The sequence below is a fragment of the Ursus maritimus genome, unplaced genomic scaffold, assembly GCF_017311325.1.
Source record: "Ursus maritimus isolate PB19 unplaced genomic scaffold, ASM1731132v1 scaffold_4, whole genome shotgun sequence".
NCBI classification, from domain to species: domain Eukaryota; kingdom Metazoa; phylum Chordata; class Mammalia; order Carnivora; family Ursidae; genus Ursus; species Ursus maritimus.
Window position 1 is genome coordinate 1,596,489 of NW_024426552.1, and position 26,142 is coordinate 1,622,630.

General features: G+C 59.2%; 1 protein-coding gene across 3 annotated transcripts in view; it reads right to left on the reverse strand.

Annotated features, from left to right (window-relative positions):
- FAM207A (family with sequence similarity 207 member A) overlaps positions 1 to 26,142 on the reverse strand; it is a 34,678-nt gene that overhangs the window by 4,620 nt on the left and 3,916 nt on the right. For all 3 annotated transcript variants that reach the window (XM_040621810.1, XM_040621809.1, XM_040621811.1), the window contains exons 3-4: positions 10,380 to 10,448; positions 3,267 to 3,417 (exon numbers count right to left, since the gene is read on the reverse strand). In XM_040621810.1, coding sequence (XP_040477744.1) covers positions 3,267 to 3,417; positions 10,380 to 10,448 — 220 coding nt within the window. The remainder of the gene's footprint in view (positions 1 to 3,266; positions 3,418 to 10,379; positions 10,449 to 26,142) is intronic.

A 26,142-nucleotide genomic window follows, 5' to 3' on the forward strand; every position in this document is an offset into this window, starting at 1 on the left:
TGCTACTCCCAGCCAGCTCTCCGGCAGCAACTGCTGGCCTGTACAATCCAGGAGGGCTGAGGCAGCAGGAAGCACCCCTACCCTGGCTGCCACCCAGGGCCACTTGATCTGTGGCAACAGCCTCGAGACGTGCCCAAGGCCACTGGGACCACACAGGGTCCAACTGGTGGCTGGCCTGGTGGCTCAGCGGCACAAAGCTCCCCACCCCAGCTCATCATGACAAGGTGACCTCTGCCTGATGCGCTTTCCCCTGGAGGACCGACTTCCTAGACAGCCTCATCTTCCACCGAGGAGCGGCATCACTGTCCACGTGCGCCCTGTGCCGTGTGCCGCCCACCCAGATGGCGCGGGACACAGCGCGGGAGGCGAGCTCCGACGGCTCAGAGCCCCAGGCTCCACACGGCCACCGCCCCGTGAGGCCACATCATGGATGTGGGACGAGCCTGTAGCGGGCCAGGGCCTTGATCAGGGAGTCCCAGTAGGTGACCGGGGCCCCATGCACTCAGGTCTGGGTGTCCAGGGCCACAGAGCCATCCCCACACCACACCCTGACCCACCCCAACCTCAGGACACACCTAGAGGAGGGGGGACAACACACTCAGATCAGAAGGGCCACCTGAGCCATCCGCGTGCTTTCAAGAGTCAGCCACTGGTGCGTCCCCTCCAGCGCAGAGCCTTCTCCCTAGCTCCAAGGACGCTGCCCCGGCGGAGGTCAGCAAGGGAACCAAACCCCTCCTGTGATGGCACCGGAGGCTGGGCTAGCTCTCAGGGCTGAAGGGCTGACAGCATGGGGACCCCACCCTGTGAAATGGGGCAAGTAAAGAGACCAAAGGCAAAGCTTACCGGCCGCCTGGGGGAAGGGACACCAAGCTCAGGGAGCACCGCTGGTTGGCAACATCCCCTGTATGTTGTAGACGTGTACACGGACAGTAACCTCATCCCACCCCAAGGGGACAGGATGGCTGGAAGCTCTGCATCTGGAACCCTCCTGGTCCCTGCCCCACAGGCCTCTCCCTTGGCTGACTTAAGCCCGTACCCTCTAGCCTGGTCAGCTCTGAGTCCTAGGGAACTACTGAAACTAAGGGTGGTCTCGGGGACCCCCAGACTCGGAGCTGGTGTTAGAAGGGAAGATGGTCTTGAGGCACCTGGGTGGCTCAGTCAGTGGAACATGTGACTCTCGGGGTTGCGGGTTTGAGCCCCACAGTGGGTGTGGAGATTGCTTAAAAATAAAATCTTAAAAAAAAAACCGTTCTGGAAACTTTGCAGAACACACTGGGGTGCACGCACGCACAGAGTTCCTCACTCTGGCAGCAAGACGGACCAGGGCTCCCTGCACAAACGCTGAGTCTGGGGCCGGGCAGGACGTGCCCACGGTGGGCCAAGGAAGGAGGGGCTCAAAACCAAAGCACAGCCCCCACCTTGATGGGCATGTCAGAGGGACACAGGAGCCAGCTGCAGGGGCTCCCGGTGGCCGGAGCTGGACCGGTCCCAGCAACAGAGTGGAGTCGTGTTGGACTATAGCCCACACTATAAGATAGATACCGTGAGTCCATACTGACATCCGTAAGTGATTCACTCATGCACTGATACAGAAACGGTATTGATCTCCTCCTCCGAAGGAGAATCCCACAACGTCTGCACTGCTGCGCCGTCCTCGGGGAGCAGAGCGCACCTCCCCACTCCTTAGGTGGGCTGTGCGTGGCAACTCCCTTCCCCAGGGGACAGTGCGGGAAAGGGAAGGAGCCACGTGGGGTGGGGACACCCGGCAGACCCACCTCCAGGTGACCACGGCCAATGTGAGCAGTGACAGGTCGTGTTGACGGCAGGCACCTGGGCCGGACGGGATGCACGGGCACTTCCCTCTGTGGTCTTCCCCCCAGCAACCCCTGACCCCAGTCCACTCATGAGAAACCATCATACTATCCCAACAAGGGGCATCCCCCCAAATGCCTGACCGGTCCTCCTCCAAATGGTCAGGGTCATCAGAGAAACTGTCACAGCCAAGAGGAGATGTAAAGGGACATGATCAATGTCACATGGCGTCCTGGATGGGATCCTGGGACAGAAGAGGGACATTAGGGGAAACCGAGGAAATCGGAATAACCTCTGGGCTTTATTCAATCACTAGTATTTACGTATCAATACAACGCACCACGTAAGCTGCTCCTGACGGGGAGCTGGGTGTGAGGGACGTGGGAACTCTTAGTATCCTCCCATCATTTTTCTGTAAATCTAAAACTGTTCTAAAATAACATTTATTCAAACAAACAGCTTGCCAGTGCCAAGACACACTTAGGGAGGGACAGTGACCCCTGTCCAACAGGAGGCTCAGCTAGGAGACGAGCTGGGGACCTTCCCGCACCCAGAGAGCCGGAAGTAACCTCAGCTACAGCCCAGCTTGGCAGCCCAGGCCGCCCGAGGCCACACACATTCCTCCTCGGGCTGCCAACCGGGTGTTTACGTAGCAATTCCCCCCTCTGGGAGCCCCGAGCACATTTTTCAGATGAGAAAACTGAAAGCAGGGGAAGGACACTTGACCGGGGTCACATTTTTTATCAAGAATCAGAGGGAGAATTTGCATCTCAGGCTCTGGCTCGATTACCAATCTCAACTGTGAAGGCCACTCCTCGACTCCTTGTCCAGACCAAAAGGTTCTGGGTGCTTCCATCCCGGGAGCTGGCCTGCGATCTTCCGGCTCTGCGGCCAAGTGGCCTGGAGCACGTCGTCGGACACCCCCCACCCCCAAGCCGATGAAGGGGGACAGGGAGGGACAGCAGAGGGACTGGCTTTTCTAGAGCACACGTGCCCCAGGAGGCAAGCAGCACTCCAAGAATGTGCTTCTGGAAGAGGGTGCTAAAGGCAGCGGTATGATGGCGGGCTGTGCCCCTGGGGAGCAAAGCCCGGCGGCTAGGAGGACCCACCACATCGCAGCCCTCCCAGCTAAGCCGCACCAAGGCCCACACCGGAGAAGGCTGACAGGTGCCCCCTCATCAACATGCTGGCCGGGCCATTCGCCTGCAGAGGCCCCAGGGCTCCAGCCCCACATGAGGGACTCACCAGACCACCTGCCTACCTCGAGGCTCTGCTCACGAAGCAAGGGTTTCTGCATCAACAAGGAGGTCAGGCACCTGTGGCCTTTGCCTCTCCCTGCCCCTCCCCTGCTGGTTCTTCTCAGGGGTCCCGACATAGGTCAGTGGCTGCCACTCTGGAAGAGCCGGCCCTGTCCTGGCCTCGCAGTCCCAAGGCAGCCACAGACGGACACTCACCCTCTGGTACGTGGCTGCCGACTGCCGGCCTCCAGCTCCAGCAGCTCAGGGAGGGCGTCTCTCAGGGGCTGCAGGTCCCCCACCACCACCGTGGCCCTCCGTCTCCGCTCCGCCTTGCGCTTCTGCTCGGCCAGCTTTATGGCTTCGATTTCTGAGGGGGGGGACAACGGGTTGGTGAGAGGAGCAGAGAGCAAGGGACGAGCACACGAGCGACCAGGTTCCTTCCTGAGCAGGGCCGGCAGGTGGCACCTATGTTCGCCCCGGGAACCTGGGAGGCAGGCCGGCAGCCTCACCTCGGAATGCCGAGAAGGAGCTGCAGGTGCTGAGGCTCTCTCTGAGCCACCCAGGCGCCCTGAAGCCTGGGGATTCGACTTTCACTTAGAAATGTTTTTACTTCACAACCGCTAATAAAATACGTACTCAAATGTGGTATTTCCAACGTGGCTGGTGGGCAAGGCCCGCTCGGCGGTTTGAGTACAGCTCTTACCCAGGGGGACAGCGGGGAGGCCCAGGGCCTGTTGCACGTGAAAGACGCGCGGGCGCGGCGCCCTCGGGTTTGTTCATTCGCTCTGTGCCAGGTCTCTCCCTGAAAAGCTGGGACAGGACAGCAGCTGTGGGAAGACCACACCTGAGCCCCGTCTGACCCTGCTAGAGACAGCCAGCCACACACAGCAGCACAGCTCGAAAGGCCGCGAAAGCCGCCTTCCTAGCACACAGCCAGAGGACTCACAGCCAGAGGAGCGTCAGTCAGCAGCCAGCACGTGCCAGGTACGGGACCGGGTCCTTCGGAATGCTGCAGCCGCCCGTCACCCCTCAGAAGGGCCGTGACCACCAGGCACAGGGCAGACCAGGAGGGGAACCCCACACTGAGGACAGACTCGACAGCCCAGCGACGGGTATGGAGGGGCCGGGTCCACACGGAGCCCCGGGAAGTACACATGAAGGGAGAGTCGTACGCGGTGACCAACAGGCTTTCTCAAGAGAGGAATTTCCGAAAACTGCAACTATTCACCTAGCAGAGAGAAGCACCAAGGAAGGCTTCCCAGAAGCAAGAGCCGCTCGACAAGCCTGTAGTGCTGGGCCACGGCCGCCCACCCCAAAGCCCTCGGCTGCCCAGGGCAAGCTCTGAAAGCCCACCTTACCTGGCCCAAAGTCAGGGACACCCACACTGCCCCCAACCATGGCCCCTAAGAGAGTCCCAGAGGGCCCCTGGGGAGTGAGGCTGCCCCCTCACCCCGAGGAGTGGAGCTCAAGGGGACAAGGACGGCTCCACTCGTCAGTCAGCTCCTCGTGCACGGAGCAACCCCTCAAGGCTCCGGACTGTTAGGACTTACAAGGGGACAATTCAGTCAGTCCCTTCCCTCTGCCGGGAAGAAGATAAACAATTTACTGAGCATCTCCTCAAACCAGGTGCCTCTTCCCCGAGAGCTGCGCATCCTGGGAGGGAGGCAAAGGCCAGAGCGGGTGCTCTGAGCCCACTGCCCCTTCCATGGCCGACAGACCAGCAGCGGGACCAAGGGCAGCAAAGCACATGCCCAGGCTCCCGGGGGACAGACGCACGCAGCCTCCCGATGTCCGCAAATCCATGCTGGAAGTGCTCGAAATTACTAACACGGGCACCTAGCTGGAGTGTGACTGAGGCACGCAAGGCCAGTTCACACGCAGACATCTGCCAGATGCCCCACGGGGGTCTGTTTAAACACAAAGGCCATCCACCATTGCCTCAAGAAGTGCCAAATGGAACATGATAGAATTCACTATCCGCTCACCATAAAATGACAATACGGCTGTGAATGGAGACCGATTCCTTAATGTGACAAGAGATTATCCACCAGGAACAGCACGTTCTCTAGCAAAACATCACAAGACCCCACACCAATCCCTTGTGGCCAGCTCCATGCCCAAGGAGGGTGGGCGGTGCTGGGCTGGCGACTGTGAGAACCCACAAAGCTCACACAGCCTCCAACTTCAACAGGATTTTCAACCGAACCTGTGAAGCTAATTACAAGTCTTACTTTGAAAAAAAGACTAAATGTACAAAGTAGTCAGAACACGTTTAAAGAGAACAAGGAAGTGGGCCTACTGGACGCTGAAGCACACCAGGAAGTGACAGAAATCCCAGCAGGGCAGCGTCCCGGGGCAGGTGCGAAGGGCAGGCTCCGACACACTGGCAATCCTTCTGGGGACAGGTGGGTCCCTCCCGCCCACCCTAAAAACTAAGAAGTAAACACCACGAATATAACAAGTAAGAGTCAAAAGCCACAAAACACAGGCGTGCACACACACCAGGCGCTTCTAAAGCTCCACCCCAAGAGGATGGAGAAAGGTCTGCAGGTCTGATCCCGCCCAGGCCGCCAGCGCCTGCTCCCATCCGCAGCTCGCTGGGCAACGGGTCTTCAGCTCTGTCATCTCACCTGAACAGGTTTATAACTTCTTTACGTGGGACTGAAACAATAACGCGTCCTCAGATCTGGGTGCCCTTCATTCCAGCCTGGGGGCTTGGGGGGGGGTGCGAACAGTGAATTTAAAGGGGTGTAGTTCTGGGACACCCAGCTGGCGCAGTCGTTAAGCGTCTGCCTTCGGCTCAGGGCGTCATCCCGGCGTTATGGGATCGAGCCCCACATCAGGCTCCTCCGTTATGAGCCTGCTTCTTCCTCTCCCACTCCCCCTGCTTGTGTTCCCTCTCTCGCTGGCTGTCTGTCAAATAAATAAATAAATAAAATCTTTAAAAAAAGGGGGGGGATGTAGTTCTGTGCCACTGGGCTTCAGGGCTCGGGGCCGGCCACGCTCCGCAGAGGACAACCACACTGACATCACCCCGGGCCCCTCCCAGTCTCCCCTTTCTGTCCCAGAGCCGTTCCCATGCCTTCTAGCCAGAGACAGGGGTGCAGGGCGAGGGAGATGCCCGCCTGGAGTGCCCTCTGACACCCGGACCCTGCTACGCCTTCTTCTGGCAATGAATCCTCCCTTCTACCCCCCAGGCCAGGTAGAGGTAGGGGGCCTCCCTGCCAATCTTTGTACCTGGGCTGGAAATCGCCCCCTTCATTGACTTCTCTCCAGGTAAACCCTTCCTGGGGTGCTGGAACGAGACAGACCACACACCGATGTTACTCCCCGGGGGAGAATCTCATAGCCAGCCCACTTGTAAGCGAGCGGGGGCAAGGGAAGGTCCATTCTACCAACTGTATGGTCTAGGGCAGTGCATTCTGAGCATTTGGGGGCAGGGGGCTCCTCCTGCCTCTACCACTCCCCCTCCGCTGGCTCTGGAAGGTTCCCAAGGATGACACTCTGTCATTCTAAATGGCTTAGTTGAAAACTAGCTTGAGGTGTAATCAAGAAAGCATTCCATATCCTAATTGAACCTCCAAAAACCAACTCATTGGCTACAGGGATGCTGACCGTGGGAGACTCTTAAGGGCTGGGCTCCCTGAAGGCCAGTCCACATCCTGCTGACACAATCCAGGAGGAGGAGGCAAGGCATGTGCCCCTGTCACTCTCCTTACCTCCCTGCCCACATGTGCCCATGGATGAGAAGCCTAAGGGAAGCTCCTTAGAAACCGGCCTGAAGCAGAGAGCATATGACGGCACCTTCCCCGTGCACCAGTGCGGCTGGGTCCCAACCCCTGGCCCCCAATTCCCAGCCCCGGACTGGGAACAGTTCACACCCGTCTTCCATCACCGCCCAACAGAGGCTCCAGCCCCTGCCGTACGATGAGAAGACATGAAAACGTGAGGTTTGGAGAGGAAGATGAAACTGTATCCATTTTAGGTGGCATGATTTTTTATGTAGAACGTTGTCAGGAAGCTACAGAATAACTATCAGAATACGTGATTTTAGCACCGTCAAAGGATGTGCCTAAAAAACCCATCTTTTACATACTAGAGCACTAGAAAGAACACTAGAAAACGCAGCGTTTGGGGCGCCTGGGTGGCACAGCAGTTAAGCATCTGCCTTCGGCTCAGGGCGTGATCCCGGCGTTATGGGATCGAGCCCCACATCGGGCTCCTCCGCTGTGAGCCTGCTTCTTCCTCTCCCACTCCCCCTGCTTGTGTTCCCTCTCTCGCTGGCTGTCTCTATCTCTGTTGAATAAATAAATAAAATCTTAAAAAAAAAAAAAAAAAGCGAAACACTGTTCTGCACTTTGTTTAAAAAAAAAAAAGAAAATGCAGCGTTCGAGAATCCCATTTATAACAACTCCAACAACTCTGAAACTACTAGTAATAAGCTTAACAAAGCAAGACCTGTGTAAGACCTCTCCTCTGAAAACTATACAACACCGACCACAGAAGTTAAAGAAAATCCACATAAATGGAGGAATATAGCACATTCGTGGACTTGAAGATTCAATATTGTTAACACGGCAGTTTTCCCAAACTGATCCACCCACTCAAGGCAACTGCGGTCCTAAGTCCACCAAGGCGCTGCTGGTGGAGCGGGTTTTAAGAAGTCCGCGTGCCCACGGTAAGATCTACATGGAAACGCCAAGGCCCTGGGCATCACACAGAAGAACCGAGGGGGAGGGCGTCCGCTATGTGACCCACGACCTCCCCACGCTGCCCCGTACTTGTGAAGGCACAAGCTGCGTCAGCCAACAGAAGACGCCCCAACACAGCCACGCTCTGGAGGCCGTGCGACGTCTCACAGAGACACGGAAACAATCACACGAGGAAAGAAGAGTCCGTTAACAAACAGTGCCAGGGACCGAACACCCACGCTGAGGCGGAAAGAGCCTCAGGACCGCAGGCTGCCAAACACACCTTAGCGTCAGAACCCTAACCAACCTACCTGCAGAGTTCTCAGAATAGCCGAACAGCATCTCGAGGACTTCGGGTTGCACAGTGTTTCCTCAACAACACACACGTACACAAAATAACCGTATTAAAAAAAAGATAAATCAGATGCCTCAAAGTTAACTCCTGTTCATCAAAAACAAACTGTTAAGAAAATGAACAGGCAAGTCATGGTCTGGAGGAAAATCTGCAAGCAAGCCCTTGACGCAGGGCTGGCCTCCAGGACGTCAGAACCCTTCCTGCAGTGTGAGTAGCAGAGGGCATGGGGCCCCACGAAAGCACACCCGGCTGGGGCGCACACGCAGTGCTCGGGGGTGGCTGAGAGCGGAGGCCACGAGGAGCTGCCGACACCCTGCAGAGCTGTGGCTGGTGGCAGTGGGAACGCACGACCACTCTAGAGACACGTCTGGCACTTGCTTATAAAACTAAACATACACCTGCCCTATGACCCAGCGTTCCATTCCCAACTATTCCTCCAAGAGAAATGACAACACACTCCACAAAAAGACCTGAATGTTCACAGCAGACTTTCTCACAGTAGCTAAAAAGGGAAAGACAGACCAGGTGTCCATCAATAAGACAGGGGGCAGCAAACAGTATCTCCAGATAAATCCTTCTCAGGGAGAGAAGGCCCGGAGCCACAGCAGAGCGGACTCTCCGGAACATCATGTGAAGCAGAGACCCAGACACAAAGCGAATGCGTCCTACAGGGTTCCACTTCTAGAACGTCGACAGCAATAAAATCTGTGACTCTGAAAGGATGAGACAGTGGTCACGTCCAGGGTCATGGAGAGTGGGGCCCAGCGGGAAGCGCAGGGGGCTTCTCAGTGCTGGTGCGGCCCCGTCTCTCACAGGGACTCTGGTCACAAATCCCTGAATGCACTCAGACTGGCACTTCATCATAGGCCGGTTTTACTCAAAATAAAAATGAAACCGTCAGCAGATGCTGGACTGTAGCGCGCTCACTGGGATGAAAGTGTCTGGATGCCTGCCGCTCGCTCGGCAGAGTGTGGACAGAACACAGGGTGGCAGACAGACGGGAATGGACAGAGGAACAGATGTGGTCAAGAACAGTGTCCACGTCAAATCTCGATGTGGGAATCAGGCTGTTCACTGTCACGTTCTCCCTGCTTCTCCGTATGAAACTTCCCATGATACAAGACGAGATGAAGCCCGAGGGGCGGTGCAGCTCACACAGCCCTCCAGTCCCAACCAAAACCGTAAAAACAATGAGCCAAGTAACTCTAACCTAAAGAAAGCAAGAACAGGGTATTAGAAAAACAGAAACTAGTAATTTAGGGCACAGGAAAGTAGAATTGACAAGTAAATACAAGGCTTAATTCTTGGAATGGAAGAGACAAAATAATGAGAAATTCAAGAAAGGGACGCAAATAAAGGACAAACGGTATCAATGATGAGAGGCTAGGAGCCAATGAGGGTGGAGATCCGATCAGACTAGATGCTTTCGTGGGAAAACAGGAGTGGCCACGCAGGGCTCAAGGAGAGACCACAAAAGACCAACCAGCACGGAGGGAGTTTTAAGTACCATGGCACACGGTAGCGCAGGGACGCACAGGGCCCCAGCGGCCAGTCTGTCTGCTTCTCTACGTCTAGCTTACAGACAGCATGCTGCACAACCCCACGCGGGGACTGTGGGAAAGAAACCACACGATGAGTCACTTCGTAAGAAACACCCAAAAAGGTTCAAAACAGAAAAAATTGTGGAAGAAGTTGACAATTTTCTCTAGAAAATTAAAAATGTACACTTTCTTTAAAACCTTGTTTAAAACAAAATAAAAAAAATAATTTTAACCATAGAGAACATAAAGGACGTTACAAATTCATTTTAAAAAGTCAAGAGAACCAAAAAATACTATAAATAAATAAATAAAAATAAAAGGGAGCAGAATCACACTAAAATGAGAACAGTAAGAAAAATATTGCAAAGCAGGGCTCACAGGAAAATCCTCAGAAAGCCACCCGTGCGTACTCAGCATGATGAAAACTAACTCCAGGGAGCGAGGCACTGGGTGCGGTGAGGCGCCCTTAGGAAGCCCTGGACGAAGCCCCCCCAGACAGGGCCTCGGAAAGAAGGAGCGGGGCCCCGCCACACCCCGTGCATCCCAGACGGTTCTGCTGGAGAACCCTCGTGACAGCACTGTCACCTGCACACGAGGAGCCCAGAGCGAGGCGCTTGGGGAGGAAGAGGGCGCTGCCCCAGGCCATCCACCAACTGTGGGGGAGGCAGGGGCCGCGGGGACAGGGCCGCGGGGGATGGGGGCGTGGAGGACGGGGCCCACGGGGACGGGGGCGTGAACTTACTCTGCAGCCACCGCTCCCGCCGCAGCTTCAGCTTCTCCTTCTTGGGGAGAACAGCCCTGGCCTCCGCACCTGAGGACAGAGAACACATGGGGGTGAGCGGGGTGCTCCGTGCCCACCGGGAGGAGCCAGGAACTGTGCACAGTGGCCTAGTGTCAGACGGGATCCCTGAGCACTTCCTGTGGGGCTGCCCGGGGACACTGTGACCCAGGATGACCTCCAGGACAGGCTGCGGCGTGACCAGGCAGCCCAGAGATCCCACACGACTCACGAGGAAGCTCACGCTCTCCGGCTGGGTAGAAGCCTGGCGGCACCAAGGGGAAAGGTCCATGCCCCCGAGCCCGGGACCTGGCGCCCTGTACTGAGGCTCACGGTCCCCACCTGTTTGCAGTTTCTCTGCACAGGCGCCACCCAAAGCCAAGAGTCTCAGGTGAGTCCAGTCGAAGCAAGAGATGGTCCCAGATCTTGTCACCGATTCTACCAAGGCAGTAAGAAAAACCCACTTCTCATCACACGGTGCCTTCTGTAGGGGGCCAGCCGTCCGCCCTCGCCTGCCAGCATGGGAACCTGTCCCCAACGTGTCCCTGACCTCGCCATCCCATGGTCAGGGCAAAGAGTGCAAAACACGCCCTCTCCTCTGTCCCCAGAACACCTCCGCCATCAGCACACAGGCCACCAGCTGACCCTCCCACCAACCTCCCTGCTCCCTCCAGCTCAGGGGTGGGTGGCCTCCCCTCCCTCATAAGCCTGCCCTCACCCCCGTGGTATGCCCTCACCCCCCACTTTAGGGACTACACTGTGTCCCCCAAATGCACATGCTCGAGTCCTAACCACCAGCCCTCAGAACGCAACTGTGTTTGAAGACATGGTCTCTAATGAGGTCACCAGGGTGGCCACATGACTGGTGTCCTCCTAAGGGATCAGAACACAGACGTGCACGGGGACGACGACGTGAGGACGTGGGGACGACGGCCGTCTACATACCCAGGAAGAGGCCTCAGGAGGAACCAAGCCTGCCAGCATCCTGACCGCAGATGCCCAGCCTCCAGACCGTGAGGGATACAGGCGTGGGGTCTGTTCCGGCCGCCCAAGCTGACGCCCCACATCCATCTTCTCAGGAATAAGGCAAAGCCCCGTGCTTCCGCCATCGGCCACGCAGCAGGCCAGGCGGCCCTGCCCGCCCAGTCCCCGTGCAGACTGCAGAGTTACCAGGCACCGACACGGCGTCGCCCATCACCCATGAAGGAAAGGGGCACAGCCGTAACACTCATTCACGAACCACCTGAAGAAACCTGCTGACCGTTAGGCGCACCGGGCACCTTTCTGTCAGTGACCCTACAAACTAGTCCCACGTCAGAGGGGGCCGGAACCCCCTCAGGTCATGGGAACGGCTAGGGACCCGACTGGAAAGGAGCGTGAGAGCTGAGCCTAGCGGGCCTCCATGCACGGCGGCCTTGGGCCGGGCCCTCCGGAACTCCACCAGCCGCCCTGGAAGGGAAATGGAGACCCAAGCCCTGAAATAAAGCCCGAACTATGTGGGCATAGGTGGGGCATCTGGGAGTGCTCAGAAATCGCACAGGGCCCTGGCTGTGGGACACGGGGCTCCTCTCCTCGGCAGGCGGATGCAACGGGGGCAGGACAGAGGAGGCCCAGCGCCCAGCAGGCACACAGACTGGTAGCACTAAACCCGACGTCGCTGACCACACACCAACTCCCAGCTGGAAAAGCCCGTCATCCTGCGTCAGCAGAAGCCATCTACAGCCCCAAGGACGCTCAGGCAGGGCCTGCTGGCGCATCAGACCGCACTGGGCCTCCCCCCGTCCAGGCCCTTCCTTGTGCAAGGGCAGGACGTCAGGACAGGGCCGGAATGACACCTGAGCAGCGGGACACCCACGAAAGGAGAGACCTCTCACCATCACTGAGCCTCTCCAGCCTCTGGATTCAAGGGTGAACGGGCGGGACAGACAGCAGGGTAACTTGGGCATGATCTATAAACTTAGGACACAAACCCTGAGAGAGCGTCACCCCTTTGGAATTCTTCCAGCCGGGGAGAAGAGGGGCTACCTCACATCCTGAGAGCTGCCACAGGCGAAACACACAGGTGTCCCCTGCCTGACCTGGGGGCAGGGAGCAAAGCGTCGCTGCCAGCTCTGGGAGCACAAAGACGGAGTGGTCTGAGTGCTGTCTGCCCCACGTCAGGGCTGTGGCATGTGGGAGCGCAGGCTGGGAGGGCGCTGGGCCAGGAGACGCCGGACGCTGCAGACGGTGTCTCTGCCTCCAGTTTGCTCTGAAAACAGAGCGGTCTCCAGGCTGGCTCCACTTCCTTGGCCTTAGCTGGTTTCCCCAGAGATAAAGCGGCCTAAGCCCAGGGCATACCCCACCCAGAGCACAGGCTCCGAGACAGCTCATCTCCCAGTTTCTATTTCACGCCGATCTTCCCGGCTCGCACAGCACATCCATGATGTCTACACACAGAGCGGACACAAGTTCCATCAAGAGAAAGGAGGTGTGCCTGTTAAACTAGACTCTTCACCCAAGGAACGTGCATAAAACCCTGTAACCTGGGACTCCCAGGAGGATTTAATCCCTTCTCCAAGAGTAAGACCCTGCACGCTGTGGCCTTGGGTTGAAACTTCCAGACACATTGGAGCTGACCTACTTTCCTCCTTACGGCCCTGACCTCCTCCTCTGCCCCCAGAGAGCAGAAGTGTTGTGCGACTTTCTAGTCACCCTCAGCTGCTCAGAATGGGAGAGGGTGCGAGAGGGTGGACAGAAGGGGCTGCATTTGAGACAGCCGTGCACCTGGAGAGTGAGGTCCCCCAGAAGCTGCCCAGAAGCACCAGCCCCGCAGGTGGCAGGCGGCAAACAGACGCTGCCCACGCCAGGCATGAGTGGCAGGAACGAGCATGGGCACCACAAGCCCTGCTCACCTCAGTGTCTGTCCCTGCTGGGTGCCCCCAGGGCATCTGGAGGGTTCCAAAAGCCCAAACCCCCAAGGACTAGGCAAAGCCCTTGCTCTGCACTGAGGCTACAGCCTCGAATGAGACAGATAAGACGGCAGGAGGGGCGTGGTGGCCAGTGGGCCAGGTGGCCAGACCCTCCGGACAAGCCATGTAAGCAGGGGCTTCAGAGAAAGGTATATGGGGGTGTCAGGATGGTCAGGCAGCCAGAGCCTGAGGCTGAGCGAGGCAAGGCAGCTGCCCAGGTGCCCCCTGCTGTCCCTGCACGGGGTCAGACCCAGAACAGGAGCAGCCCCGGAGGCCATCTCTCAGCGCTGTAGAAAGAGAAACACAGATCCTGGTAGGGGAGGGCTCCACGGCAGCCTTTCTAGCAGAGATTTTCACGCACATGCGAGAGAGGGAAGACCACAAAGAACCCTCGAGCACCTCCAGCCGCATCCACTCCAACCCCAGCCGTCGACAGCACACCTCCGATGCACCCTTTCGTGACCTCGGCCCCCAGGCCCCTTGCTGGGCTGGTGCCTGCTCACCAGAGTACCCCAGGTATCCTGAGCCAGCACCTGTGAAAGGGGACCCACCCACAGCACTGGCGCCAGGGCCCTCGTGTGGACACACCCCATGAGAATGGGCTGAGATGGGTCAGGAGATGCTCAGGGGGACACGGAGGTGGCCTGTCCAGTCCTAGTGCCAAGCCCCTACCACGGCCCCACTCGGGACCCCCTAGACTCAGCCCCGGACAGACCATCCTCATGAGCCCAAGCAAGGACACCTGTCCCGGGTGGACGGAATCCCCACAGCACTGGCCAACTGTGGTTTCTCTGCAGCAGCATGTCAACGGGGCCTCTGCCACAGGGGCCAGCCGCAGGGGCACTAGTTCGTGCCCTCCCCGGGAACCCCCACTTTAGATGCAGCCCCAGAGTGCCCCCCGAATTCTGCTGCAACTCAGTTATTCCCACCCCACCTTGCGGGCTTCCCTCCTGTGGTCACAGGGGTCAGAGGGTGCTGGTCCCACAGGCCCTGTCCCTCCTGGTGCCGTGCAGGCAGCTGTGCCACGGCACACATGGAGACACGGAGGCAGAACCTGCCCAGAACCCGCGAAGACAGCGCCACGGGCACCTCGCGCACCAAGGCCAACAGACCCACACGCAGGGTCAGCATGGGCTGTCCCCGTTCTGACACTCACAACAAGGGAAGCACACCGAGTCTCCCGTCACCACCTCGGTATAGCTCTGCGTGACCCACAACAGCAGAAACACCAGCCTCAGAAAACCGGGCGGGTGGGGTGACGTTGGCCTCTCTGGCCCCAAGCAGGAGGTTGACAAGTACCGCATACAAGCCTGGGTCCTAGTCCCTCCCAGGCCCCTGTCCTGGGTGTGCCCTTACCTCCAGAACCCCGGGTCAACAGGATAGCCCCGCCGCCCTGGCGGAAGGGAACAAGAGGTGTCCAGCATTTCTGACAAGCGACAAAGTGACAGCAGCTGAGCACTCAAAAGCGACCCATCCCAACCCGAGTGCCCAACCCGAACTCAGGGCAGGTGCCAGGAATGCCAAGTCTAGGCTAGGCCTGGCCAAGCCTGGGTGTCCACGTGACCCAGCGAGCCATGGATTCTCACCGTAAGGATCAGAAAAATTCTCCAGAATCTAAAAACCACACTTAGAACAACCAACCCACTGACCACACTGAGCACAGGAGGAAGGGTGGCTTCCCACCCCCTGCTGTGCCCATGTCCCACCCTCCTTCCGGGCCCCACCCTCCAGCCCGCCTGAGGCACCTCCACAGCTACAGACCCAAGCTGCCCTGGGCATCCCGGGGAGAAAGGACGGGCACAAAGTCGGGCAGAGGCTGCCCTGACAAGAAAAGCTGACGGGAAGACGCAGCTTCCTACAGCAAGACAGCGAGCTCTGGATCTTCAGCGGGAGACACAACAGTCTTCTCGTCTGTGTACGGGGAATGCCGCTGCGGCATGTGTTCACGAGGTTCCAGACTGGAGTAAATAAAGCTCAGCGGGAGGCCCGCCGCAGCCTGCCCAGCACTGCACCTGTGCCCCGGCGGCCGGCCTCCGATGCAGTCTGCTGCCCGGGCAGGGCATGCCAACAACAGGACAGGGGTGACGCCTTACACGTGATCACAGGACGTACGTCCTAACGGAACTGGAAGAAGAATCAATACATAATTAGCTTTTCCATAAATGACATCAAGAACCTATTCTCCTTCCATCAACAAATATGTGCAAAAACCAGCACAGATAACAGGAGGCGGAAGCTGCAGGTCTCGAAGCAGCTTCAGGAGCAGGCTGGCGTGACAAGGCATCCCAGGACACTGTCGCTCAACCTCGACTTCTCAGTACATGCTACCAAAGACACATTGGGGGAACAAAGCAGGAATCCTTCCCGTCCCTCTGTGCATCAAAATAAGGTCCCAATGCATGAAATAGATAAACAACAAAACCAGGAAAGTACTACAACTACAAAAAACACACAAATGAGTCACAAAACACAAAGAAAACATCAATTCAACTACATACAAGTTAAGAACTATAGTGAAAAAGTTATGCGAACAAACTCAAAAGGCATTACTGATAGATATACCTGCAGATAACAAAACAGGCTGCTTCCTTCCTATGTAAAAAGCTCTTCTCAAGCAATAGGATTGATTATAAGAAATACAGGAATAGGAAAGACACAGAAATGGGCTGCTTACAGAGGAACGTGGCTAATGGAACTTCCGAGGAAGCGCACATTTCACAAACCTGCCCCCACCGTTCGCTCCTGACGTTAGCAGAGACCTAAGCGCGCACCAGCCAGCTCAGACCAGAGGCCGACTCCCACCTCAGGAGGAGCTCCCACCGAGCGGCGTCTCTAGAAGGCGATCAGGCAGCATCTACTGACTTCTGTTGTTTTATGGGCTTCTTGTGTTGGCCCCCAGTCAGAGGCATGTACTAATACCCTGGGCCACAAGTGGGGACTTGGGACGCAAACCTGGGGCCAACGGGGCCATCTAGCTCCCAAGACCACCTACGGATTTTTTTAATGTCTGCACACCTGACTCGGCAATTCCACCACTACATTTCCATCTAGAGGTATTACTAGCATCCACAAAGATGGGCGGACACAGCGTGCCCTGCAGCGTAGGTCCCATCATACGACAAACCCCAACAGCCTTGCAGAGGAGCGAGGTCACCGTGTGCTGATGGGCAACCACGCCCAGCACGGGGAAGCACGGGGCCAGGGCCAGCCACGTGTGCAGACGGTGGGCACGGAGAAGCCTGCAGTGGGCACAGCTGCACCAGCGCAGAGTCTCCACACCTGTCTGCGCCCTGCTAACGAGAGGGCAGTGGTGTGACGCCAGCTCAAGGAAGGGCAGCTAGCCCTCGGAGGCACGGCTGGGTGAGCGCTGTGGGCTCTCCAGGAGGGAAAGCATGGCCGGCACCCGGCGGCCGGCGATGCAGCCAGAACAAGGAGTGCCTGCGCTCCCCACCGTGGCAAGCCTGAGTCAGGTGTCACCTATAGACGGCGCAGCCAGACTCTGCTCCCTTCGTTTTTCTGTTTATTTACACCGCATGCTGCAAGAAGACGGCCGTTTAGAAATTTTTAAAAAAACCAAAGATATAAAAAAAAAAAAACACCCGGGGAACAAATTTCCCTCAACAGAGACAATGTCTGGGAAGAAAAGTGACAAGACTATTAACCAAAAAGGCCACACCAACATATTCTCAAAAACACACCCACCCAATTTTCCTGTTAAAGCACCCTTTCTGTTGATGAAAACCTCTCCCATGATGAACTCCCATATGTCCCAAACTGTTGCATATGTCAAAAGGACAGACTCGAAACCCTCAGGACCAACTTCTAACATAAAGACACATGGTGACGTGGTCACTGGCACAGCTGTCAGAGCTGAAGGCTCACGGGGCCGCCCGTGGGTTTGGTTCTGCAGCCGCAGAGCTGTCCTCCTTCAGAGGTGGCCCTGCCCACCCGACAGACTGACGGGAGGAGGGACGAGAGCAGCACCCACGGGCAGACGGGAGGGGCTCCTGGGGGCTCCCCTCGGGGCAGACTGTCCTGCAGGCGCCTGGGCCCCTCCCCAGAAGGACGCGAGGAACCCGTCTGCCCCTCCCACGGCCCCTCGTCCCACCTCCAGCACCTTCCGCAGGCCACTGTCAGGAGAGAGCAGGTGGGGGAACCCTCCAGATAAGCAAGCGCCACAGGCAGCAAGCAGCACACTGGCTCTAAGGACGGAGGCGAACAGCTCATCCTCGTGGGCTCCTCTCTCGGGGAAGGAAGCCTGCAGGCAGCGCCTCCCCCTGACAGGCTCCAGCCACGCGCAGCCTCCCTCCGGCGGGGGCTGGGGGCCTCAACGTCTGCCGGGGAGAAAGGGGATGCTGGGCAAGGTGCCCCAAGGGCCCCCCCAAGCAGCATGTACTCAACACGCTCTGGGGGTGTCCCCTCCTCTCCACAATCTACGAGGCGCCCAGGACGATCGCACAGGGGGCAAGGCCAGGCCCTGCTCTAGGCTCCTTGTCAGACAGGCCACACCCCTCCCCTACCGGGAACACCAAGCCCGCAGCACAGGGGGGAGTCACAGGCAGACGGGCAAGCAGAGGCGGCACTCAGGTTCAGTGGTCACACCGCTTTCACTGGACAGTGCCTCCCTCTGAGCAGGAGGGACGTGAGGACCCTTCGTCCACAAGAGGCCCAGAGGGCCCCAACCTCACAGATTCCGCCTGAGTATCTTGAAGTGGCCTTTGGAAAACCCACAGCTTGCAGGCGCCCGAGGGAGGAGGCTGCCACGGCCGCGGGCACCAAGCCCCGACAGGGCCGGACGACGTGGACGGACAGAGACCACATGCACAGGCCTCCAGCCCCCTCTCAGCCACCGGGGACATGAGCGACAGGAGCAGCCTCGGCGGGGTGCTGCTGCCAGGCTCCACAAGCATCGAGAGCCTGAAATAGCTCCTTGCCGCCAAGTCCGGAGTGCCGGGTTTAGAAAGAGTGAGCCACGCGCTCAGACAGCACCTCCCACCCCGTCTTCTCCAGCATATGACACTTGTGCCCAAGGAGCAGTCGCCCTCACAAAGGAATGACCCCCAAACGGCCACATAACCCCACATGCCCCATCGGGTCCAAAGGCCGCTGCTGGTGGGCGGCGCTGGAAAGACAGCGTCCCCCCTTGGAAGGCAGGCTCTGGAGCGGCAGGAGAGGAGAGAAGGCTCTCAGGTGGTATCTGGTGGCAAAGGAGACCCGAGGACCTGCCCGCGACCAGACCCAACTCTGCTGGCGGAGGAGCTCCAGGACTGAGGCGGCACACCACCGTCCACACCGGGCCGCCCCCGCTCCACGCAGCCCTGAAGACCTCCTGCTCGGTGTGCACAGAAGCAGACAGGCATTCCGCAAGCCCTGCAGGAGGCAGCCAGAGCTAGTCCCGGATGGACATTCCCCCAGACAGGGCCAGCGGCTCTACCCGGCCGGCCACGTGAGGAGGGGCCCGTGTGCACGAAGGACAGCGAGGCGGGCTCGGCCTAGGGGCCCGCCGGCCACTCCCTCAAACGGGGCAGGTGGCATCGTTCTGACCAGGTCAGTCTGTGGGCAGAGCCGGGTCAGAAACACAAAATCCCATGCAGGGACAGTGGTGTCTGGGTGCAGAAGGAGGCTTTGTCTTTTCTATAAGCACACATGCCTTTCCAATTACGAAGTGTTCCCTTTCACAAAAGCAGTTTCAGAGGGAGGCCAGTCCCTAACTCGCGAGCCTCCGCCAGGACTCAGCCTGGTCGTGTAGGGTGGAGGATTCAGGGCACCCATTCAGGCATCAGCTCAGCTTCATGGAGCCAGGATCTCGCAGAGCACAGGGCGAAAGGGCTTCTTCCACAGCCTGGCCCCTCCTGCTCCCCCCAGGTTCCAGAGCGAGCCCAGATCTGCTCCCCGCCGACTCTCCATGCTCCCCATCTCCTGTGCGTGGAAAGGTCCACTGCAGCAAGACGCTGGCCCCCGAATGGCTGCATGTTCTCCCCCGTCATGTGTCAGCCATTCCTAAGACGGTCAAATCCAACAAGCTACTTGAACCGGATGAACACGAGGCTGCCATGCTGCCAGGGAGAGTGCTGCCGTCACAAGCTCCAGGACAGAGGACAGAGTGGCCATGAGCCTCCCTGTCACCTGCCTGGGCCGTGCTCTGCGATCAGAGCTCTACAAGAACGACCTCACAGGGCCTTCCAGCGGCTCTCTTGCAGGGGAGGGAGCCAATTGCAGAAAGCCTCAGGCCGCCAGTGAGAAAACGGTGGGCAGGACATAACTGAGCAGGCTGGCTCCTGACTGCCTGCCAACACAGCACAGGGGGTCACTGAAGCGTGCACGCCCTGGGACAAACGCAGCAGCACCACAGACAGCTGACGAGATGAAGACAGCCCCCGACAGCAGAGACCGGCCGGGAGCCAGAGCGCACCCACCCCACTGCAGCATGTCCACAGCGCGTCACTCATGAGAGTGCCAGGCTAAAAGGAGCAGAAGAGCTCGGCCTCCCAGGTCCCCAAGGAAGTGACAGAACATCCGACTACAGGAGTGTCCTCACGCCAGCCACTGCCCACTGTGGCAGGAGGCGGCTCGGGCGCAGGTCGGGGCGCGACAGACGCCCAGAGCTATCTAAGAGCACAAACACGAGCACTCCCAGGGTTTGAGCCTGATCCAGACCTAGACCTGGGGTCTCGCCAACAGGCCCACCAACGCCCGGCAGTGTGGAACCCCAGTGGCCTGGCTGTAGAGTGGGGTACGGTCCTTCCAGTCCCAATCCTGGTCCTCTTTTCCATTGACTGGCAGGACCTTGGACCTTAGTCCTGCGGGGGGGCTGCCTGGCTCACCCCGATGGTCCCCTTCACTCTCCTGAGGGTGGACACAGGTAGACACTGACTCCCGAGTCTACTCTGAGCCAAGCCAGGGACCCCTGATGGGAAGAAGGAGGGGCCCCATGCTCAAAGGGGCTGTGGCCCTCGTTGAGGCCCTGGACCCGGTGAGAGTGGTGGTGATGGGTGGTGCCTCCACACTGACTCTGGGAACCCCGGGTGTGCTGGGCATGTCCCATCTCTCCCCCACCCCCAATGTGGGCTGTTGTAGCCCTGCTGGCATTTGGGTCACCAGGGCTGGGCAACAGCATGGGGACAGGGTTTGGGCTGGGGCTCTCAGAGAGGGGCACCCAAGAGAGGGCCTGGAACTGGGCAGGGAGGTCCCTGCCGGAGGGGTACACCCAGCGACTGGCCGGACCCTGCCCGTGGCACCCCTGGGCTCAGGCCCACAGGCGCGGCTGTTAGGCAGACATTCACCACACCACACCTACCCTGCTTCAACCCAGGCAAAGACACGTCCTAAAGCCACCAGGCCTGCTCCAGCATGGATTTCAGCCCCCACACCACGCTCAGGGCTGCTGGGACGGGCACAGAGGCTCCGGCTGCTCAGCCTAACACAGGCATGCCCCCCGCAAGCACAAGAGCTCGATGGGCGGACGGCAAGCTGCGGCCACTCTGGGGTGCTGGGGTGCCGCTGTGCTCCCGGCTCCACACCTCATCCCTCTCAGCACAGACTGTGCACGCAAGTCCTCACATGGCCGGGCTGCAGCGCCCCTGGGCCTCAGCCAGGTCCTCTCAGGCTTCATCTCCCACGAACAGCCCGTCTAGAGGCTGGAAGTGGGTCTTGGAAACGAAGTGGCTTTGGCTTGTCTCAAACTGGGGAGGAAGGGGAATTCAAACACAGGACCAAGGACTCCCATATTCCTCTTACCCAAAGCCCTGATGACAGAGGGAGTGGGATGCAGGCCCCGTGCCCCACAGCCTCACACCCCTACCCTCTCCAAACCATCCAAGCAGGGCCCTTCCAGGCTGCTTCCTTAACCTTGCCCTTCCCTGCTTCCTGTTGTTAAAATAATGGGCTGGAGGCAGACCAAAGCGCGAGCAGCCCGACAGCAGGCCCCTTCCTGCCCCAGCACCGCGTGACCGTGGGGCCAGATGCCATCAGCATTCCAGCTCGGTGGACCCGCAGCTGCCAGCAGGCCCAGAGCCGAAGACCCTGCCTTCCAACCCTCTGCTTGGTCAGATGAACAGAACTTCGGGCCCTGCAAGTCACCCCCCGAGGCAGTAGGTGCCCCTCCCTGGGACTGGGCAGAGGTGCTCCCTCCCAGGGCCTACACCCATGGCGAGGAACCAAGTAAATGCCCAGGCGACAGCAGAGGGGCTCACAGCCAGCAGCCTGGAGTCACAGGAGACGCAGCAGCCTCCAACGGGCAGAAACCACGCACAGCAACAAGGAAACAGGAAGGCCCTCTGGCTCCCAGACCTGATAACACCACCGCCCACCACAGAGCTCTGGGCTTTTCCTCTTCGAGAGGGCAAGAAGGCCACGGGGGAATCCAACAGCCTCTCGGCCAAAGCAGGCCCCAGGCAGCTACCAGCAAGGCCCCCGGCCTGGCCCACAGAGCAGTAATCCCCTCTCCTTGCTCACTGCACACTCAGGGTGGCATGGGGATAAGTAATGAAAACCTTCTGGGTGGGTCTGGTCTGGCCCCTACTTCACAGCTGGACAGAAAGGGGTGAAAAGTCTTTGAAGGGAGGGCTTTACAAAATCCCTGAAGACGAGCCCCAGAAAGCCACCGGAATCCGTGCACAGGAGCTCCCCTCCTGGAGGCAGGACCAGCCTCTCCAAATCCAGGCTCGGCTGCACAGGAGACGCAGCTTTGCCGCCCTCTGCTGAACAGACTGCATGCCTGCACCTGCTCCAGACAGAGCCAAGGTCACAGCCCTGCAGCCTGGAGCCAGGAGACCAGAGGGCGGGGCCCACATGCTCTGCTCCTGGGGTCCCTGCAGCCTGGAGGCTGGTCTGGCCTGCTCACCGTCGCCACCTCCCTACCCTCTCCGCCACAGCCTAGTCAGCCCCCACAGTACCTCCTGGCAGCCTCCATACCACCCAGCGTGCTGGCCATCCAGTGTGTCCTCTTCCAGGCCTGCCCTTGGGTATCTGCCTCTCTGGGCTTGAGTCCTGGGGCCAGCGCTGCCTGCCCAGGCCACGGGAGCACTGGTCCAACACCCTGCGGTGCTTATGTGACAACAGACTAGGCTTGTTACCTGCAACCTTCCAGCACGGAAGAATGCAGAACTAGAAAGAGAACTGCAGGGCGGTGTGCTGCGCAGGGGAAGGACGCAGGGGCTAGATCCTCTGGCCCGGCCGTATGCCCTCAAAGACGGATACAGCAGAGCTTCGAAGCCTCGTCAAATACAAGTCCATGAGCCCATGGACCCTGACCCTCCGGGCAAAGCCGAGCTCTGCTGCCAGGGGTGGGGGGCCATCTGCAGCAGGAACTGGGGGTGACCTCTGGCTCCCCACCACAGCCTCCTGCCCCCAGGGTGGGAGACGGAGCCACAGCACTGCAGCAGCCCCACAGCCCACCGCAGAGTCCAGCGGGCGCCCCACGGGGAGCTCAGCATCCCTGCCTGGAATCAGAAGGTGGGCCCCAGGAGGCACAGACTTGGCTCACAGGCCAGCAGGATTCCCAAAGGTCTACGTACAAACTCAGGGAAGATGCCACCAGCAAAGCATCCACAAGGTCAAAGAGGCCCCTTGGGTGTAAGCACTAGTCCACACCAGGGGAGCCACACACGTGCACACGGTGGGACGTACAACAGGCCGAGCCCCCCCACCCGGAGGCAGGCAGCAGTTCTACCTGTGACTCGGCCCAGGGCAAGGACTCTAGAGGGACGAGTCTGCGCTAATCCAGGCCGACAGGCACCCCCACCTTCCTGGCCCAGCAGGTGACTGAGCAGCAGCTGAGTCCTCAGAAGCCACCTTCCACAGGACCCGCAGCTGCCTCAGGCCACCAGCCGCCACTCAAACCTGGGGAGGGAGCCACAAAGCGTGTCGTCCCCCTGTAGGATCCAGGGCACCGGCAGGTCGGGGGACAAGGTGATGCGGGCCAAGACGGAAGAGCTGCTGGCAAAGAGGGCGGCACGGCGTCAGGGAGGCCAAAACCCCGCCACCGGAGCTGTCTGGACACGTCAGGCCGGCAGGGAAGGGGCTGTGGCTTCAGCAGCACCAGCTGGGCACTGACAAAATCAAGCACCCTGTCAGACACTCGTATCTACTAACTACCTTCAGCAAAAACTGGCCAAACCCCAAAGGCAAACAGTATTACCGCTTCCCTTCCACAGACGTACCACCGAGGCCCAGAGCAGACCCAGCGCCCTGCCCGAAAGCTGCCAGCACGTGAGGCTCCTGAGCGCACACTCCTACCCACCAGCAGCTCGGCCCCAGGCTACCTGCCCATTTCAGGGTCCCCAGGACCCAGGCCTCTCCCCGGGGCCCTCTCGGTTCTCCCGAGCGCTGAGCTCCACACCCCAGAGTCCAGGCCCTTTCATTCTGTAAATATTGTTTAATTTTCTGTATGTTATGACTTTGGACATCCTAAAAATACACCTTCCTGGCTGAGGAGAGACACCCCCCCCACTCCAGACTAGGCAATTCCCGTCTTCGGCCTCCTAACCCCCTCCCTGGCGCCCCCACCTGTGTGGCCTGTGTGCTGTGCCCTGGGCTCCAGGACCTGAAGAGTGAAACATACTTTTCTCCTAAGCTTTTTCTCACTAAGCTTCTCCTCCCTCTTCTTGTGACCCCTTCTGACTGCCCATCCCATAAAGACACCCTAGCACCTTCCTTCCTTTCCCCTCCCCTCCTTCTCCCCACCTCTCCTTGGCAGTTCAGGCTCACATCACCCAGACTTTCACTGTTCCCTTTGCTAGGAAGTAACGTCTTGCTCCTTCTGGGTGGTCATGCTTTCTGTGGTGGTCTGGAATTATCTAAAAAGCCCTGGTACTCCATTCGAAGGCAAGAGGTGACTGAGTTCTGGCCCCTCGGCAGAGACCCGAGCGCAAGGCCCCCGATCCGCTGCAGGCCAGCTGAGGCTGCGAGGCGCTACCACTCCCGGGGCTCCCGCAGGACTGCCGTGGCTGAGAGCACCCAGTCAGACCAGGAAGGACATGCTCACGCAGAGCTAAGAACCGAGAGGACCGGGCTGGACCCGAGAAAAGACGGGAGAGGCTTCTGTGCTCCTCTAGCCGCCAGACAGGACCCACTAGGCTCCTGGCCAGTATCCTGATAGGGCAGCATCAGAGACCACTGGAGGGGGTGGAAACAAGGTCCAGCAGGTCTGGGTGGGGTTCCCGTGATCCCGGTGCTGGCTGGGGACCACCCTAAGGAGGGGCACACAGCCTCAGCGGCTCTCTCTGCACAGGAGAGATGGAAAGGGGAGGGAAGGAGTGAGGGGAGAGGCGACTGGGACCATGCCCTGCAGGGAACAGTGCCAGAGGGAGGCCCCACTGTCACTCCCAGTCCCAGGTGGGGCCACATCTCTCTGAGCTCAGCGAAGGGAGGGTCCAGCCCCGACACCATCACTTCTCCTCCTGTGCCATCATTGTGAAGGGGGACAAAGTATGCCGGCCCCTCCCAGACATGGGAGCACTGCCTGGCCACCATGGAGAGAGGAGCTCCAGGCAACTTCCAGGCAGGCCACGGGGCACACCCGCCCAGCAGATGTCACGCTTGCCAGACAGCCGAAGTTCAACACACACTCCAAAACCCAACAGCCAACACTGTGTATCACCAGTGGTCCAATGCCGGACCTACAACTGCACACGAAGGCTCTGTCCCCTCCACTCCCACCGAACCGTTCGGGGACACTGCAGCATAGACGGCTTCTCCGCTCTTTGCCCTGGGTCCTCACCTGAAGCCAGCCCCTCACCGGGACCCCACTACAGGCAGGCCAGAGGCAGGCTCAGGACTAGGGACCCTGGTGCCCATGGAGAGCCCAGCCGAGCTCTAGCCTGCCAGGCCCACCCTCTCAGGTAAGTGGGAACCTGTGTGCACTTCCACGGACACGACTGTTACTGAGAGCTGTCTGTCAGCAGCTACAGGAACAAAAGCCACACGATACTACCTCCACCACGCCCCTGGAGGGAGGGCACAAGTGCCCGGCGCCCATCACCGCAGCAACAGGTCTGGCTGGGCTCAGTCATTCCGGGCTGCGCGCCCCCGCTGCCTTGGGCTGCACGGCGCCAGCTGCTCAGCGGCAGATCTGTGGCTCTCTTGGAAGGACGACCATGGGAGCGCGCGCCAAGCAGTCCCATCTCCCGCCTGGCTGCCCGCCCACCCTGCAGAGGGCTCAGCCTGTGCGGAGCCAGACCAGGGCCAGACCAGTACGAGAGCCCATCCCATGGGCAGAAGGCAACCAGCCTCACAGCCGCCAGGAAGGCAGGCGGGCCAGGGAGAGGCCACAGGTGGCACGCAGGAGGGGGACACTGTCGGAAGACAGCATCTGTCAGCTCTCTGAAGGAGTAACTTGGTAGGCGATTTAAAAACTCTAGAAGAGCTAACCTGTACAATCAGACAGCTCTCATCCAAGGCTGAGGAAAGTGGTAAAAACCGTCTGCATAGAGAGACCAGAAGAGAACGGTGAACACACAGAGAACCGCTGGATCACGCTGGTCAACACAGAAGCCTGAGCGCCTGTGGCCTCCAGGCACAGCCCCGCCCCGGCCCCCCGGTCCCTGCGGGGGCACAGGGGCCCACACCAGGGCAGCACACAGACCGAGCTGCAATCTGCTGTGCGGCGTGCATCCTCAGAAACAGTCAGCAGGAGGGTCTGCGAGGGACGAGAACGTGCTCCCCCAGAACGTGCCACTCTGGCCGCCACGAGGATTCCTTGGAGCTGGAGGCAAACGGGATCAACAGATGCGGAAGGCAGCCCTCCCACGGCTTCCCTCATCTGACTAAAGCAGAAAATT